Here is a 15,758-nt window from a genome sequence, read left to right on the forward strand (position 1 = left end):
TACAATGACTATGAGGTTAAAGTGCAGACTGTCAGCTTTAATTTAACAGTATTTTCATCCATATCGGATGAAAACGTTTAGAAATTACAGTACTTTTTGTACGTAGTCCCCCCCATTTCAGGGGACCAAAAGTGTAGGGACAAATGAGCTGATGTGTATGTATTATAGTAGTCAAAAGTTAAGTATTTGGTCCCATATTCCAAGCACACAATGATTACTTCATTTTGGAGTCACTTTTATTGTAAATAAGAATAGAATATGTTTCCAAACACTTCTACATTAATGTGGATTCTACCATGACTACAGATGTAGTGCATTTGGAAAGTATTCAGACCCCTTGACTTTTTCATAATTTTGTTACATTACAGCCTTATTCTAAAATTGATTAAATTGTTATTTCCCCATGTCAATCTACACACAATACCCCATAATGACAAAGCAAAAACAGGTTTTTAGAAATGTTTGCAAATTTATATAAACCCCCCCTGAAATATCACATTTACATAAGTATTAAGACCCTTTACTCAGTACTTTGTTGAAGCACCTTCTTGGGTATGACGCTACAAGCTTGGCACACCTGTATTTGGGGAGTTTCTCCCATTCTTCTCTGTAGATCCTCTCAAGCTCTGTCAGGTTGGTTGGGGAGTGTCGCTGCACAGCTATTTTCAGGTCTCTCCAGAGATGTTCGATCTAGTTCAAGTCCGAGCTCTGGCTGGGCCACTCAAGGACATTCAGAGACTTGTCCCAAAGCCACTCCTGCGTTGTCTTGGCTGTGTGCTTAGGGTCGTTGTCCTGTTGGAAGGTGAACCTTCACACCAGTCTGAGGTCCTGAGCGCTCTGGAGCAAGTTTTCATCAAGGATCTCTCTGTACTTTGCTCCTTTCATCTTTCCCTCGATCCTGACTAGTCTCCGAGTCCCTGACGCTGAAAAATATCCCCACATTATGATGGTGCCATCTCCATGCTTCACCGTAGGGATGGTGTAAGGTTTCCTCCAGATGTGACATTTGCCATTCAGGCCAAAGAGTTCATTCTTGGTTTCATCAGACCAGAGAATCTTGTTTCTCATGGTCTGAGAGTCCTTCAGGTGCCTTTTGGCAAACTCCATGCGGGCTGTCATGTGCCTTTTACTGAGGAGTGGCTTCCGTCTGGCCGCTCTACCATAAAGGCCTGATTGATGAAGAAAATGTTTTATTTCATCTATTTTAGAATAAGGCTGTAACGTAACAAAATGTGGAAAAAGGGAAGGAGTCTGAATACTTTAACCTCATAGTTATTGCATAATTTAAAATCCAAAGTGCTGGAGCACAGAGCCAAAACAACAAAAAATGTGTCACTGTCCCAATACTTTTGGCGCTCATACAACCCTCCTTCATGTCTCTTTTCTGTCCTGAACAGTCTTTTTTTTATCTCCAGTTTGGCATTTCTCTTATGATGCGGTTCACAGAAGCACTGACAAATGTGTTGACTTGACAACTGCGTCTGAGTTTTGAACAAACCTTTCCCACTTTTGTTCCATGCTGGCTGAAGACCTAGCTAGCCAGTAACTAGCTAACAGTAGACACAAAGGGGAAACATATAAGTATCTTTGCCATAGATGGGGTAAACTTGTAATGATATATGCTGACATTTGCCTACAGTAAATTGTTGGCACCAATAGAGTAGCCATCTCATTATATAAACCACGCCCCTTTGCAAACACGCCTTGTCTGATGTTGGTTACAAGGCGGTACATATTTAAATTAGGTAAGAGAATATCATGTTACCATTGGTGTATTAAAATGAGAGTTAAGATGATGTCACCTTGTCCCCTTAGTAATGAATCTAAGTGTTTGACATGGGGGAGGGCACCAGTAACTTTATGATCAAACTTTATCAGTTTAGAAGCAACAGTAATTGTTCATACTTTGGTCATCATACTTTGATCTGGTTTCCTTCAAATATAATCACATTTCATAAAAAATGTGATTTTGACAGTTCATGACCTTTAAAACCTGATAAATACATAGACTGAGTGCATTTTTTATGTTATCAATAAAGATGCACTTTTAACAACTTCCACTGTCCTCCAAGAGTTGCTGAATTTTCTCTTCACTTCAGTTTGCTCCTCACATAATGCATCTTTCCCTTTGCACTTCACCTGTTAAAACCACGACCACGGGTAAGTCTTTTCTGCTTTGTGACCATAGTTGCGCCTTTACGATGCAGTAAACTGCTCCTCTCTAGCCAAAACCTATCGAAAGTTATGACTCATTTACTGAAGCTAAAATGTTTCTTTCTTCGCGGTCACATTTTATTATAATAATTCAACGTTATAAACTAGCCTTCTCACTATTTGTTTGATAAGAAACAAACATGTCGAGCCATAACTTTTAGATGGCACTGAAAGATAGAAAAAGGGCTGGATAGCTACTCTAGGAGATCAGACACTCATTACTAAAGCACCAGTGCTACCAATGAAAAAGTTCATTCAGAGCCCTGTATCCACATGATCACATCGTTAGCATTAGGCAAGCAATATAGCCTATGTCCACTTTTTTTAGTCAGACAAACATGTTGGTTATGTCCGTTTGGTCATGTTTTTTTGGTCAGGATGAGGAGGATGGAACAGAAACGGGTGAAGGAGATGAGTGGATGCAAGGGAAGACTCTGATCAAGCCACTTGACCAGCTGGATCTCACCGAGGCTGTGAGTTTACTGTAGCTGGACTGTGGTGTCTGGAATCCTGACATGGCACCAAACAGAGCCAGACTGTAATTGAGTCATAAAGGATACACAGAATAGTTCTGACCACAGATACTGTATAAGTAACTTCTTCTTCATAAGACTTTAAGGTTCTGGCTCATTCATTTACCAGTTGTATGTAATGTTTAGAAGTTGTTTGATGTACTGTATCTTTTTTCACTTAACCAGGAGTTAAAAGAGGAATTCACCAGGATCCTGACTGCAAACAACCCACATGCCCCTCAGAATATCGTCCGCTACAGCTTCAAGGTAAAGTATTACAGTAACCTCCAGTCTAATCCATGATTTTATGAACAACTTCTCCCTTCTTCCTTATTGGGTCCATCATGTAATGGATATTAATGTAAACAAACAAGATTTTCAAGATACCTTGTATGATGGATACACATAAGCATTATCCAATGTAAATACATGTGTATCATTGTCTTCTCTCAGGAACGTTCATACAAGCCAATCAGCAGTGTGGATCAGCTGGCTGTCCACTTTGTGCTGGAGGGTAACCTGTTGCACCAGGACTCAGATGAGGCACGCAGACAGAGGGCCAAACAGGGCCTCCCTGAGGGTAGATAGCCAGGGCTTCAGGAATTTTTGTGTGATCAAATATGCTGCCTTTACAAGAGCAAACGTTTGAAATAACTTTGAATGTAACATGAGATGTTGATTATTATTCCAGAAAAAGCCACAGTTGAGACCGCTGTAGCTGAAAAACCTGAGACTCCGGTAGGAAAGCACTTAATTTATTAACATACCAAGAAGTCTGTGAAATAGCCTACATTCAGTAATTTGAGTGACTCTTAAGTGAAGTGACCCAAACAAGAGTCAGAGACAAGATAGTGAAAAGTGTTCTCTGGTTCTTTCTTCTGGCTCAGGCTGCAGGTGGGGAGGATGCAGGGGATGTGGAGGAGGGCGGGGGAGAGGAGAGAGCTGACAGCGTGGAGTCCAGGGCTGGCAAGAAGGAGCAGAAAATCACCAACCAGTTCAACTTCAGTGAGAGGGCCTCCCAAACCCTCAACAACCCACTCAGGGTAGGTAGGGTAGGGCCAAGGCAGACTATGTTGCAAGAAGCATAAATTGCCTATAATATTGTAGAAGGGCAAATCTGTCTTGCGAAGATTGTCAAGACAATAATTCTCAGAATTCCTTCTCAGGAAAGGGGATGTCAGACAGAGCCCCCTCCTCGTGCAAACTTCTCAGCTACTGCCAATCAGGTGAGAAATACATAATTTTGAGTTTGATGATTATTATCGTTTGTTGCTCCTAAACATGAACTTTATGAAGGCTAGTGATACAACAGGGTAACCTCCTCCTCCTCCTCCTGCAGTGGGAGATCTATGACGTGTATTTGGAGGTGCTGCAGAAGCAGGAGAAGAACAAGGAGAAGGCGAAAGCCGTCCCCAAGAAGGACGACGACAAAGGCAAGAAGAAGATGATGCTGGTGGAGACTCAGGTAAACCTCAAGTCATCAGCTATTCACTTTGACATGAAAAATAAACTATGACCCCAAGCCAATCAATTGGAGATAACACTTAGATAAATCGGACCCTCAATCAACAACACACAGACATTGTTGATCCCATTGAAGGTAGAGAACTGAAAACTTTCCCCGTTTTCCCCTCAGAGTGATGACACCACCAAAGTGGCCAAGGTGGCCAAGATCATCGAGCGGATGGTGAACCAAAACACATTTGACGACATTGCACAAGGTAGGTCCTTCTTGTGTGTGCCATGTTATTTTACCTTGATACAAAACCTCCTGATAGTCCCTGCATGGTGACATGATATGAGATGTCACTTCCCTCTTTTAGATTTTAAGTACTTTGAAGATGCCTCTGATGAGTACCGGGAGCAGGAGGGCACCCTTCTCCCCCTCTGGAAGTTTCAGTATGACAAAGCCAAGAGGCTGTCTGTCACTGCCCTCTGCTGGTCAGTCTTCTCACATTACAACAACAACGACAATGCGGCTTTACTATCACTGAAACAGTTCTGATAGGTGTGTGGCTTATAGACAGTAGTTGGACCACTGGGAAAACCTGAGATCTTCGTAATATTTTTGGGGAAATGCATGAAATAATTATAGTCTCTCTGTTTCTCCATAGGAATGAAAGCTACAAAGATTTGTTTGCCGTCGGCCTTGGATCATGTAAGTACGCAAGGTATAAACCTCCAAACCTGTACCCTTTTTTACTTCTTTCTCTGAGCTATCTTGACCCAGCTCTTCCACCCAGACGACTTCACCAAGCAGGGGCGGGGCATGCTGGTGTTCTACTCCCTGAAGAACTCCACTTTCCCTGAGTATATCTACCCCACGACGTCGGGCATCCTGTGCCTGGACATCCACAAGCACCTGCCCTACCTGGTGGCCGTGGGCTTCTACGACGGCTGCGTGGCCGTCTACAACCTCAAAGAAGAGACGCTGCAGCCCATCTATAAGAGCACCGCCAAGTCTGGCAAGCACACCGACCCCGTGTGGCAGGTTTGTGTTCGTTTGTGCATGTTCTGTATTTTGGATAACACTCACTGACGCATGATGTTCTAAGACTTTGTTTGTCTGTCTGGCTGCCTGTTTGTCTGCAAATCACTGTCGCGGATGTATGTTTTTCTGGGTCATTGTGCTAAATTATGTTTGTGGCATTTCTTTTTCAGGTGAAGTGGCAGAAGGACGACATGGACAACAATCACAACTTCTTCTCTGTGTCATCTGATGGCCGTGTGGTGTCATGGACTCTTGTCAAGGTGCTCGAGAAATACATTTACTTTCCTCAGTATGTGTGTTAATATATGCATGTCTGCTTGTGAGCATTTGTGAATATTTTGTATTAGGATCCCCATTTAGCTGTTGCAAAAGCAGCAGCTACTCTTCCACAAGACATGAAACATGACATAATACAGAACATTAATAGACAACAGCTCAAGGTCAGAACTACATAAAAAAAATATATATATTACAAAAGGCACACGTAGCCTACATATAAATACATACACACAAACTCTCTAGGTCAAATAGGGGAGAGGCGTTGTGCCGTGAGGTGTTGCTTTATCTGTTTTTTAAAACCAGGTTTGCTGTGTATTTGAGCAATATGAGATGGAACAGAGTTCCATGCAATAATGTCTCTATATAATACTGTATGCTTTCTTGAATTTGTTCTGGATTTGGGGACTGTGAAATGACCTCTGGTGGTATGTCTGGTGGGGTAAGTGTTTGTGTCAGAGCTGTGTGTAAGTTGTTTATGCAAACAATTTGGGATTTTCAACACATTAATGTTTCTTAGAAAAATAAGAAGTGACGTAGTCAGTCTCTCCTCAACTTTTAACCAAGAGAGACTGGTATGCATAGTATTTATATCAGCCCTCTGATTACAATGAAGAGCAAGACGTGCCGCTCTGTTCTGGGCCAGCTGCAGCTTTAAAAACATTAAATATGCGTTAATAAGTACAGTACGTGAATGTTCATGTGTGTGTGTACCAGTCAAACGTTTGGACACACCTACTCATTCAAGGGTTTTTCTTTCTTTTCTTTCTTTCTTTTCTTTATTTCTACGTTATAGAATAATAGTGAAGACATCAAAAAGATGATATTCTTTTAATCTTCAAAGTAGCCACCCTGATATATTTTATTCTTCAAAGTAGCCACCCTGTGCTGAGCACTTGTTGGCTGCTTTTCCATCACTCTGCGGTCCAACTCATCCCAAACCATCTCAATTGGGTTGAGGTCGGGTGATTGTGAAGGCCAGCTCATCTGATGCAGCACTCCATCATTCTCCTTCTTGGTAAAATAGCCCTTACACAGCCTGGAGGTGTGTTGGGTCATTGTCCTGTTGAAAAACAAATCATAGGGCCACTAAGCGCAAACAAGATGGGATGGCGTATTACTGCAGAATGCTGTGGTAGCCATGCTGGTTGAATTCTAAATCAATCACAGACAGTGTCACCAGCAAAGCACCCCCACACCATCACACCTCCTCCTCCATGCTTCACGGTGGGAACTACACATGCGGAGATCATCCGTTCATCTACTATGCGTCTCACAACAACATGGCGGTTGGAACCAAAAATCTCAAATTTGGACTCATCAGACCAAAGGACAGATTTCCAGAGGTCTAATGTCCATTGCTTGTGTTTCTTGGCCCAAGCAAGTCTCTTCTTCTTATCGGTGTCCTTTAGTAGTGGTTTCTTTGCAGCAATTCGACCATAAAGTCCTGATTCACGCAGTCTCCTCTGAACAGTTGATGTTGAGATGTGCCTGTTACTTGAACTCTGTGAATCGTTTATTTAGGCTGCAATTTCTGAGGTGCGGTTAACTCTAAATGAACTTACCCTCTGCAGCAGAGGTAACTCTGGGTCTTCCTTTCCTGTGGCGGTCCTCATGGGAGCCAGTTTCATCATAGTGCTTGATAGTTTTTGTGACTGCACTTGAAGAAACGTTCAAAGTTCTTGACATTTTCCGGAGTGACTAACCTTCATGTCTTAAAGTAATTTTAGCTGTTCTTGCCATAATATGGACTTGGTCTTTTACCAAATAGGACTATCTTCTGTAAACCTACCTTGTCACAATACAACTGATTGGCTCAAATGCATTAAGAAGGAAAGAAATTACACAAATTAACTATTTCAAGGCACACCTGTTCATTGAAATGCATTCCAGGTGACTACCTTATGAAGCTGGTTGAGAGAATGCCAATAGTGTGCAAAGCTGTCATCAAGGCAAAGGGTTGCTACTTTGAAGAATCTCAAATATAAAATATATTTAGATTTGTTTAACACTTTTTTGGTTACTACATGATTCCATATGTGTTATTTCATAGTTCTGATGTCTTCACTATTATTCTACAATGTAGAAAAAAATTAAGAAAAACCCTTGAATGAGTAGGTGTGTCCAAACTTTTGACTGGTACTGTAAGAGTATTTTTGTGTATCAAATTGTTCTCACAGTAGTTTTGATGTGGGTTTGAATGGTTGCAGAATGAGCTGGTCTTCACAGACATCATCAAGCTGTCGTTGGCGGGAGCTGTGTCAGAAGGACCAGAAGGCGTGCAACTTCCCATCATGGGTAAGACCTGTCATCAACTGATGCATCATTTCAACACTGTTTGATACCTGTTAGGATCATTGAAATATTTGACAATGTTTGTCGTCCCGCAGCTTGTGGAACATCCTTCGACTTCCACAAACAGATTGACTACCTCTTCCTGGTTGGCACGGAGGAGGGCAAGATTCACAAGGTGAGAAGACATTAAAACATGGTCCCCAGTCATGTATCCCCCACTGACTATTGCTGTGTTCAGCCACTCCAAAACGTTTACTTATTTTACGGCAACTTAATGAGATATGAACCCTCTTGGGTGTCCTGACCGTCTGCTAGTTGCTCGTCTGAGGAATCAAATGGAGTCTTGTTCTGTTGTGTTTGTAGTGTGGTGTGTGATATCCTGCTTGGCCACAGAAGCAATGCCTTCTCCTTGTCTCTCAGAGAGTGAGGAAGTTCTCTCATTAGCACTAGGCTTTGGGCTTGGCACAGCCTCTTCCCAGCGGGCTGTAAAGCACCACTCTGAAGTGGTGCTTTACCTCTATCTCCGCTCTCAACGGTGTAGCCCTACAACTTGTTTAGTGGTTTTTCAGGGGCTCAGAGGGAAGGCTTTTTCGAATGCTAAATTTAAGAAGAGGAGTAGTCACGGCGATTGGCATAATTTAAACACTGTTTAAAAAATAAAAATAAATGTTTTACTGTATTTGTCAGTCTATGCTAGGCTTGTTAGTCTAGGAAAGGCTTGTCAGTCTAGGCTGGCGCTCTGGGAGGCCCTCTCACGCGGTGCTAAGCATTTAATGAGAGCCAAAATGAGGGCAGAGCCTCCAAACCTCTCCCAGATTTGCTCATTAACAGCAGACAGCTGTAGTTTTTGGCTGGCGTCCATCCTCATTTGGCCTTCTCACACAAGTGTCTATCCAGCAGTGGTGCAAAGAGACACGCTACTGTGAGATTCTGAACACATTCCACACACACTGAAGCAGAGTTCTACAGGGGATCCTTTTTTTTTGCCTCAATCTAGACGGGATGACGGATTCAATAAGGTTCCATCGCTCTCAGCTACAGCTTTGAGACAGATTGACTCAATCTCACACACACAGACAAACGCCTTTTAGAAGCCCCTTACAGAACTGCCACAGCCACGCAGAGCCTCAAGTGACAGGCAGCTCAGTCTACTCTCTCTAAAGGCTATGCTAATTGTGAGCCTTAGCCCACTGTGTTAGCTAGCTAGCTCCCTGCAATGTTATGGTTCGGTAAGCGCAAATGCTAATGAAGGGTTTTGGCTGATTGCGAGCTCGCTGTAGCAGTGTCTCATCAAAGGCCCATTCTGATTTTCCAGATCTTGCTGACTGTGCAAGCTCATTAGTGTCTCTTCAGTGTCTCGTTGTTGTGGCGTTTTTGCAACATCGGGTGGGAGATAGACCCCAGTGCATGTGTGTGATGAAACTAAGTCACAATAAACCTACAGTATTTAGTGTTTAATATGCCTACATGAAGGGTTTTTGAAAACTCTGTACATTACATTGTAATGAAGGCCTTTTATGTTGTACAACAGGGGTTCCCAAACGTTTTCTCCCAGGCCCCCCTTCCAGCATTGGGGAACATCCTGCCACGTTTATCTCTATGGGCATAAGCACTGTAAACAAATGTAGGTTTTAAAGCTTATTTCCTGCAATTCTACACATTTTGTCATGAGGTGTAGAGAAGTTTCAGTTTTAAAGCAAATTTTCTTGCAATTCTATACATTTTGCCATGTCTAATGTGTATTCATGTGATATTTGAGTGACTCAAACATTACAACAAAATCTATGGGGGGAAAAAAACTAGCTAAAAAAACGTTAGCTGACATGGGCAAGTTGATCTGGACATTTCTGACAAGTTGTAAATAGCTCTCTTAAGGTATGCAATGACTGACATGAAAAGAGAATTATACTAGTGCATTCTACTATTACAACTTTCAAGAGTAAGTTGAAAGCCGCGCCCCGCCCCACAGTTTGGGAACCACTGTTGTAAAAGATGCTAAGACGTTCATCAGGCTCATGATCGTGTGCTCTATATCAGGATAAAATTGAGAGAAAAGATCATAGGTGGCACAGGAGTTTCAAGTTTGGGGAAACTATCTTTTCACCCCCCAAAAAATCACCTTTAAGATAAAGCATGCATCTATCATCCCATTTGCAGACTAACGTAAAATAGCCTACTATTTCTAATGTGATGAGAAGATTGAATAGTCATAAATTAGGATTATAATATAACTCAATATTTGCAAAATAATTAGGTTCTGAGCAATGCTTTTTTCTCTTTGCACCTTTGCACAGATTCAGAGCTCAGCCCTAGCTAGAGGATTTTTTTGGGGGTTCCGGAATACATATTTTCATTTTAGAAACACATTTTATGCAATTCTACGACACTTTACATGACTGCCGACATATTAGCAGAATCCTAATCTTTAACAAAAATGACAGGGTAGCCTGCTCTGCTGACAAACTGACAACAATAAAAAAAAAACTTGTCTTGAATGCATCCATATTGTACAATATGACGTCCATCTAGCCTGGAGGAGGAAATTATATTATCCTAAAATGACTTTCCAGTGGCACTGACTCACACAACGAATGATAAAGACAGTGAATATGTTCTCCACTAGTGCTAATACGATGGGCAATAAGCCTACTGTTTCGTTCAATTTAAGAATTGAGAATTTTTGTAACTAAAGACAGATTATAGTTTTTACTCTCTTTTCTCTTTAGTGTTTGTCCCGCGATTGTATTTTGAAATATTGCGATAGCCCTAGGACTATTTTAGATGCATTTCACTGACAGCCGCACTCAACAAACAGCTATGCGCTTGTGATTTAAAACAATCCACAGCTATTTCTTAAAAGAAGCTAAAGGCCCTCTGTGGATAAATCATGCTCTCTGGTGTAGTAATTTGAATGATTTAAAAAAGTTATTTGTATCATTTATATTATAATTTTATTTATTTATTCATAGATACGATTAATTATAGCTAGCTCCTTGTCTCCTCCTTGTTAGCTCTAGCTAGCTCCTTGTCTGTGACACTTTTTGATTCATGCAAATACACACACACCCACACACACAGCTATGCGTGTGATATCAGTTCCAATCTGTCACCTCTTGTTGGAAAACAGCCACCTCCGGGAGCTCTTGGGACAAATGTAATATCTCTGCTGTGATTTATTCACTACATATCCCCTTATATAACAACCCCACTGGGCACAGACATCAGTTCAACGTCTATTTTTATTTACATTTGGTTGAGTTGTCAACTAACACGAAATCAACAAAACATGTCACCATGACATTGGATGTAGGTTAAAAAAAAAAAGAAATTCCCTTACGTTGATGACTTTTTGCAAATCCAATCTGTTTTCCACGTTGATTCAACCTCCTAATAATGAATGTCCTTGTTGAAATGACGTGGAAACAACGTTGATTCAACCTCCTAATAATGAATGTCTTTGTTGAAATGACGTGGAAACAACGTTGATTCAACCAGTTTTGCCCAGTGGGGGACATGCCATTTAGGCCTGGGCTGCATTTTGATTTATCCCTTTAATTTAACTCTGATACTTTCTCTGTGCTTTCACTCCTATCATTCTGTCACCATGCAAATGATGTAGCTTGCAATAATAGTAGAGAGCAAGTTTGGTTCACAGATACAGTATTATGTCTATCTGGAGTGGTTTATGGGGGAATGTGAGGACTGACTCCATATTATTGCCGTGTCATTTCCAGTGCTCCAAGGCTTACTCCAGCCAATTCCTGGAGACCTACAATGCCCATAACATGGCAGTGGACGCAGTTAAGTGGAACCACTTCCATACCAAGGTCTTTATATCCTGCAGCTCTGATTGGACCGTCAAGATCTGGGACCACACCATCAAGTAAGTCTACTCACCATCACAATATTGTGCCCACCCGAATCAAACTATGCTGTCTCTGATATTTATTTTCACATTGGCCAGCTTAGATTAGAGGAGTAGCTAAATTCAAAAAGGTCTCGCTGTTCCAAATCTATGTCAGGCTATAATTCTGGTTTTAAAATGGCAACTCAAAAACATCAATTTGAACCCTGGGGGCTCTACTTTTGGCTGCCACTAAGGAGGCACAAGTTAGTTTCCAATTTTATGATGTAAAAACTGGTGGCCTGGCATTTTCCAGCTCCAACGTCAGGTTCGGCAGTTTACCTGTCTAACATCAGCTCGATTGCGCTGAGGTGGGAGGGGTGGCAATATCTGAGGCCTGTCCTTAAAAACAAGCACAAAATAGAAAATGTCATAATGCGCTAATTGGAAGTTTTAAGACCCAAAAAAAGCAGGTCTTAACGGTAACGCATGGATTTTGAGAGCGGATGCGCAGCCTAGCCAGCCATGACGTGCAGTGCACATGGTGATTCTCGTTTTTATAAACATAAAAAACTATTGGTTTCCCCCCATTTTGTTTCATTTGATTAAATACCAAGCATAGCCTACCCTCCCCTTAATCAAGAGTGGTTTAGCAGCATCACATAGGTTTGTCTTTGTATCCTGGCCATTAGCCAAAAGTAGCCTATGAATAAAGGGGTTTTAAATGGTCTACTGAGTGCTTCAGTTCACATACCTGCATTTCACTTGTTCAAGTAGGCATCCATCTCCATTTTCAAAGAGCGCCCCTCGCTCGATTACCAATGACACGCACTTCCAAACTATTCAGTCCTCCGGTAATGCCAAATCAATGGGCAATTTTTGGGAGAATCAGTCTCGCACTTAGGCAACGATACAATTGACAGGAGCCTAGTATTTTGTAGACGTGCAAATGTTATACGTAAAGACATTTAGGCCTACTTGTGCACACAGTGCCATGGAATGAGAAAGTGATTTATGACATCATGCTTCTGACCCAATCCTATTTAGAAATATTGTTGTTGGTTTCAAAAACAGATTGATTGTTTTTCGTTGAATTTGATTAAAAACCAAACATATTAGAAAGATTCACCTTCCATGGGTTTATGGTGAGAACGTACTGTACATGGCTCGAATGCAATTTTGTCTTCTATTTCTGGAGATGTGCAAATGTGGTCTGTAAGATTGTTCTATGATGTTTATAAAACATTACATTTGCAAGCAGTATAACGGTGAGTGGACATTCCCCCTTTTTCATTATATTGGATCTTAATCCAGCTCCTGTCAAAAGTTTGGATGTGTGTAAAACCCTCAATAGTCTAAGTTGCCTTGTCTGTATTATACGCCTACAGGGAGCAATTATGGTTCCTGGAACTGTATTTAGACATAGCCTGTTTTAAAACAAGTTGTTGTTTTGTTTTTATAAGAATTTGATTAGAATGATGCACATTTTTTTCAGGCCTTATCAATAGCCTAGTGATTTTAATCATGCATATTGACTACGTTTGGCATGTCCAGACTGTATTTACAGTTTGCCTAGCACATATATCAGTGTACAGTAAATGCTATGGCCTATGTTTAACAAATCAAATCAAAAATACATTTTCACATGCGCCGAATACAACAGGTACCTTACCGTGAAATGCAGGGGGTACATGTACCGAGTCAATGTGTGGGGGTACAGGTTACTCGAGGTAATTGAGGTAGTACAGTATGTACTGTAGGTAGGGGTAAAGTGACTATGCATAGATAATAAACAGCGAGTAGCAGCAGCGTATAAAAGGGGGTCAATGCAAATAGTCCGGATAGCTATGTGATTAACTGTTTAGCAGTGTACACTGAAAAAAATATAAACGCCACATGTAACAATTTCACAGATTTTACTGAGTTACAGTTCATAATGGAAATCAGCCAATTGAAATAAATTCATTAGGCCCTAATATATGGATTTCATGTGACTGGGAATACAGATATACAGTACCAGTCAAAAGTTTGGACACCTACTCATTCAAGGGTTTTTATTTATTTTTACTATTTTCTACATTGTAGAAAACAAAATATATTTTATACTTGAGATTCTTCAAAGTAGCCACCCTTTGCTTTGATGACAGCTTTGCACACTCTTGGCATTCTCTCAACCAGCTTCATGAGGTTGTCACCTGGAATGCATTTCAATTAACAGGTGTGTCTTGTTAATACGTTTAAAATCAAATCAAATCAAATTGTATTAGTCAAATGCGCCAAATACCAAAGGTGTAGACCTTACAGTGAAATGCTTACTTAAAGGCCCTAACCAACAATGCAGTTTAAAAAATATGAATAAGTACAAGTAATTAAAGAGTAGCAGGAAAACAACAAAAGTGAGACTATATACAGGGGGTACCGGTACAGAGTCAATGGGCGTGGGCACCGGTTAGTCGTTGTAATTGAGGTAATATGTATATGTAGGTAGAGTTATTAAAGTGACTATGCATAGATAATAACAGTGGGGGGGGGGGGGGGGGGGGGGGATGCAATGCAAATATTCTGGGTAGCCATTTGATTAGATGTTCAGGAGTCTTATGGCTTGAGGGAAGAGGCTGTTTAGAATCTTCTTGAACCTAGACTTGGCGCTTGCCGTGCGGTAGCAGAGAGAGCAGTCTATGACTAGGGTGGCTGTAGTCTTTGACAATTTTTAGGGCCTTTCTCTGACACCGCCTGGTATAGAGGTCCTGGATGGCAGAAAGCTTGGCCCCAGTGATGTACTGGGCTGTAGTGCCTTGCGGCCGGAACCCGAGCAGTTGCCATACCAGGCAGTGATGCAACCAATCAGGATGCTCTCGATGGTGCAGCTGTAGAACCTTTTGAGGATCTGAGGACCCATGCCAAATCTTTTCAGTTTCCTGAGGGGGAATAGGTTTTGTCGTGCCCTCTTCATGACTGTCTTGGTGTGCTTGGACCATGATAGTTTGTTGGTTATGTGGACACCAAGGAACTTGAAGCTCTCAACCTGCTCCAATACAGCCCCGTCGATGAGAATGGGGGCGTGCTTGGTCCTCCTTTTCCTGTAGTCCACAATCATCTCCTTTGTCTTGATCACGTTGAGGGAGAGGTTGTTGTCCTGGTATCACACTGCCAGGTCTCTGACCTCCCTATAGGCTGCCTCGTCGTTGTCTGTGATCAGGCTGTTGTGTCATTGGTAAACTTAATGATGATGTTGGAGTCGTGCCTGGCTGTGCAGTCATGAGTGAACAGGGAGTACAGGAGGGGACTGAGCACACACCCCTGAGAGGCCCCTGTGTTGAGGATCAGCGTTGCGGATGTTTTGTTACCTACCCTTACCACCTGAGGGCGGCCCGTCAGGAAGTCCAGGATCCAGTTGCAGACGGAGGTGTTTAGTCCCAGGGTCCTTAGCATATTGATGAGCTTTGACGGCACTATGATGTTGAACGCTGAGCTGTAGTCAATGAATAGCATTCTCACATAGGTGTTCCTTTTGTCCAGGTGGGAAAGGGCAGTGTGGAGTGCATTAGAGATGGCATCATCTGTGGATCTGTTAGGACGGTATGCAAATGGAGTGGGTCTACGGTTTCTGGGATAATGGTGTTGATGTGAGCCATGACCAGCCTTTCAAAGCACTTCCTGGCTACAGACGTGAGTGCTAAGGGTTGGTAGTCATTTAGGCAGGTTACCATAGGGACATGGTGGTCTTCTTAAAACATGTTGGTATTACAGACTCGGACAGGGAGAGGTTGAAAATGTTAGTGAAAACACTTGCCAGTTAGTCAGTGCATGCTCGCAGTACACGTCCTGGTAATCCATCTGGCCCTGCGGCCTTGTGAATGTTGACCTGTTAAAGGTCTTACTCACATCGGCTGCGGAGAGCGTGATCACACAGTCGTCCGGAACAGCTGGTACTCTCATGCATGTTTCAGTGTAATTTGCCTCGAAGCGAGCATAGAAGTAGTTTAGCTCGTCTGGTAGGCTCATGTCACTGGGCAGCTCTCGGCTGTGCTTCCCTTTGTAGTCTGTAATGGTTTGCAAGCCCTGCCACATCCGATGAGCGTCAGAGCCGGTGTAGTACAATTCGATCTTAGTCCTGTATTGACGC

At 42.0% G+C, this 15,758-nt stretch overlaps 1 protein-coding gene across 1 annotated transcript in view; it reads left to right on the plus strand.

Annotated features, from left to right (window-relative positions):
• dnai1.2 (dynein, axonemal, intermediate chain 1, paralog 2) overlaps positions 1–15,758 on the plus strand; it is a 33,975-nt gene that overhangs the window by 1,291 nt on the left and 16,926 nt on the right. The window contains exons 3-17 of the mRNA XM_071379498.1: positions 2,592–2,687; positions 2,913–2,993; positions 3,180–3,306; positions 3,418–3,464; positions 3,614–3,769; positions 3,893–3,952; positions 4,066–4,191; positions 4,363–4,447; positions 4,550–4,667; positions 4,841–4,884; positions 4,970–5,217; positions 5,388–5,477; positions 7,704–7,791; positions 7,884–7,963; positions 11,523–11,671. Of these exons, the coding sequence (XP_071235599.1) occupies positions 2,592–2,687; positions 2,913–2,993; positions 3,180–3,306; positions 3,418–3,464; positions 3,614–3,769; positions 3,893–3,952; positions 4,066–4,191; positions 4,363–4,447; positions 4,550–4,667; positions 4,841–4,884; positions 4,970–5,217; positions 5,388–5,477; positions 7,704–7,791; positions 7,884–7,963; positions 11,523–11,671 (1,595 nt within the window). The remainder of the gene's footprint in view (positions 1–2,591; positions 2,688–2,912; positions 2,994–3,179; positions 3,307–3,417; positions 3,465–3,613; positions 3,770–3,892; positions 3,953–4,065; positions 4,192–4,362; positions 4,448–4,549; positions 4,668–4,840; positions 4,885–4,969; positions 5,218–5,387; positions 5,478–7,703; positions 7,792–7,883; positions 7,964–11,522; positions 11,672–15,758) is intronic.

The sequence above is a fragment of the Salvelinus alpinus genome, chromosome 2 (genome assembly GCF_045679555.1).
Source record: "Salvelinus alpinus chromosome 2, SLU_Salpinus.1, whole genome shotgun sequence".
Taxonomy (NCBI): domain Eukaryota; kingdom Metazoa; phylum Chordata; class Actinopteri; order Salmoniformes; family Salmonidae; genus Salvelinus; species Salvelinus alpinus.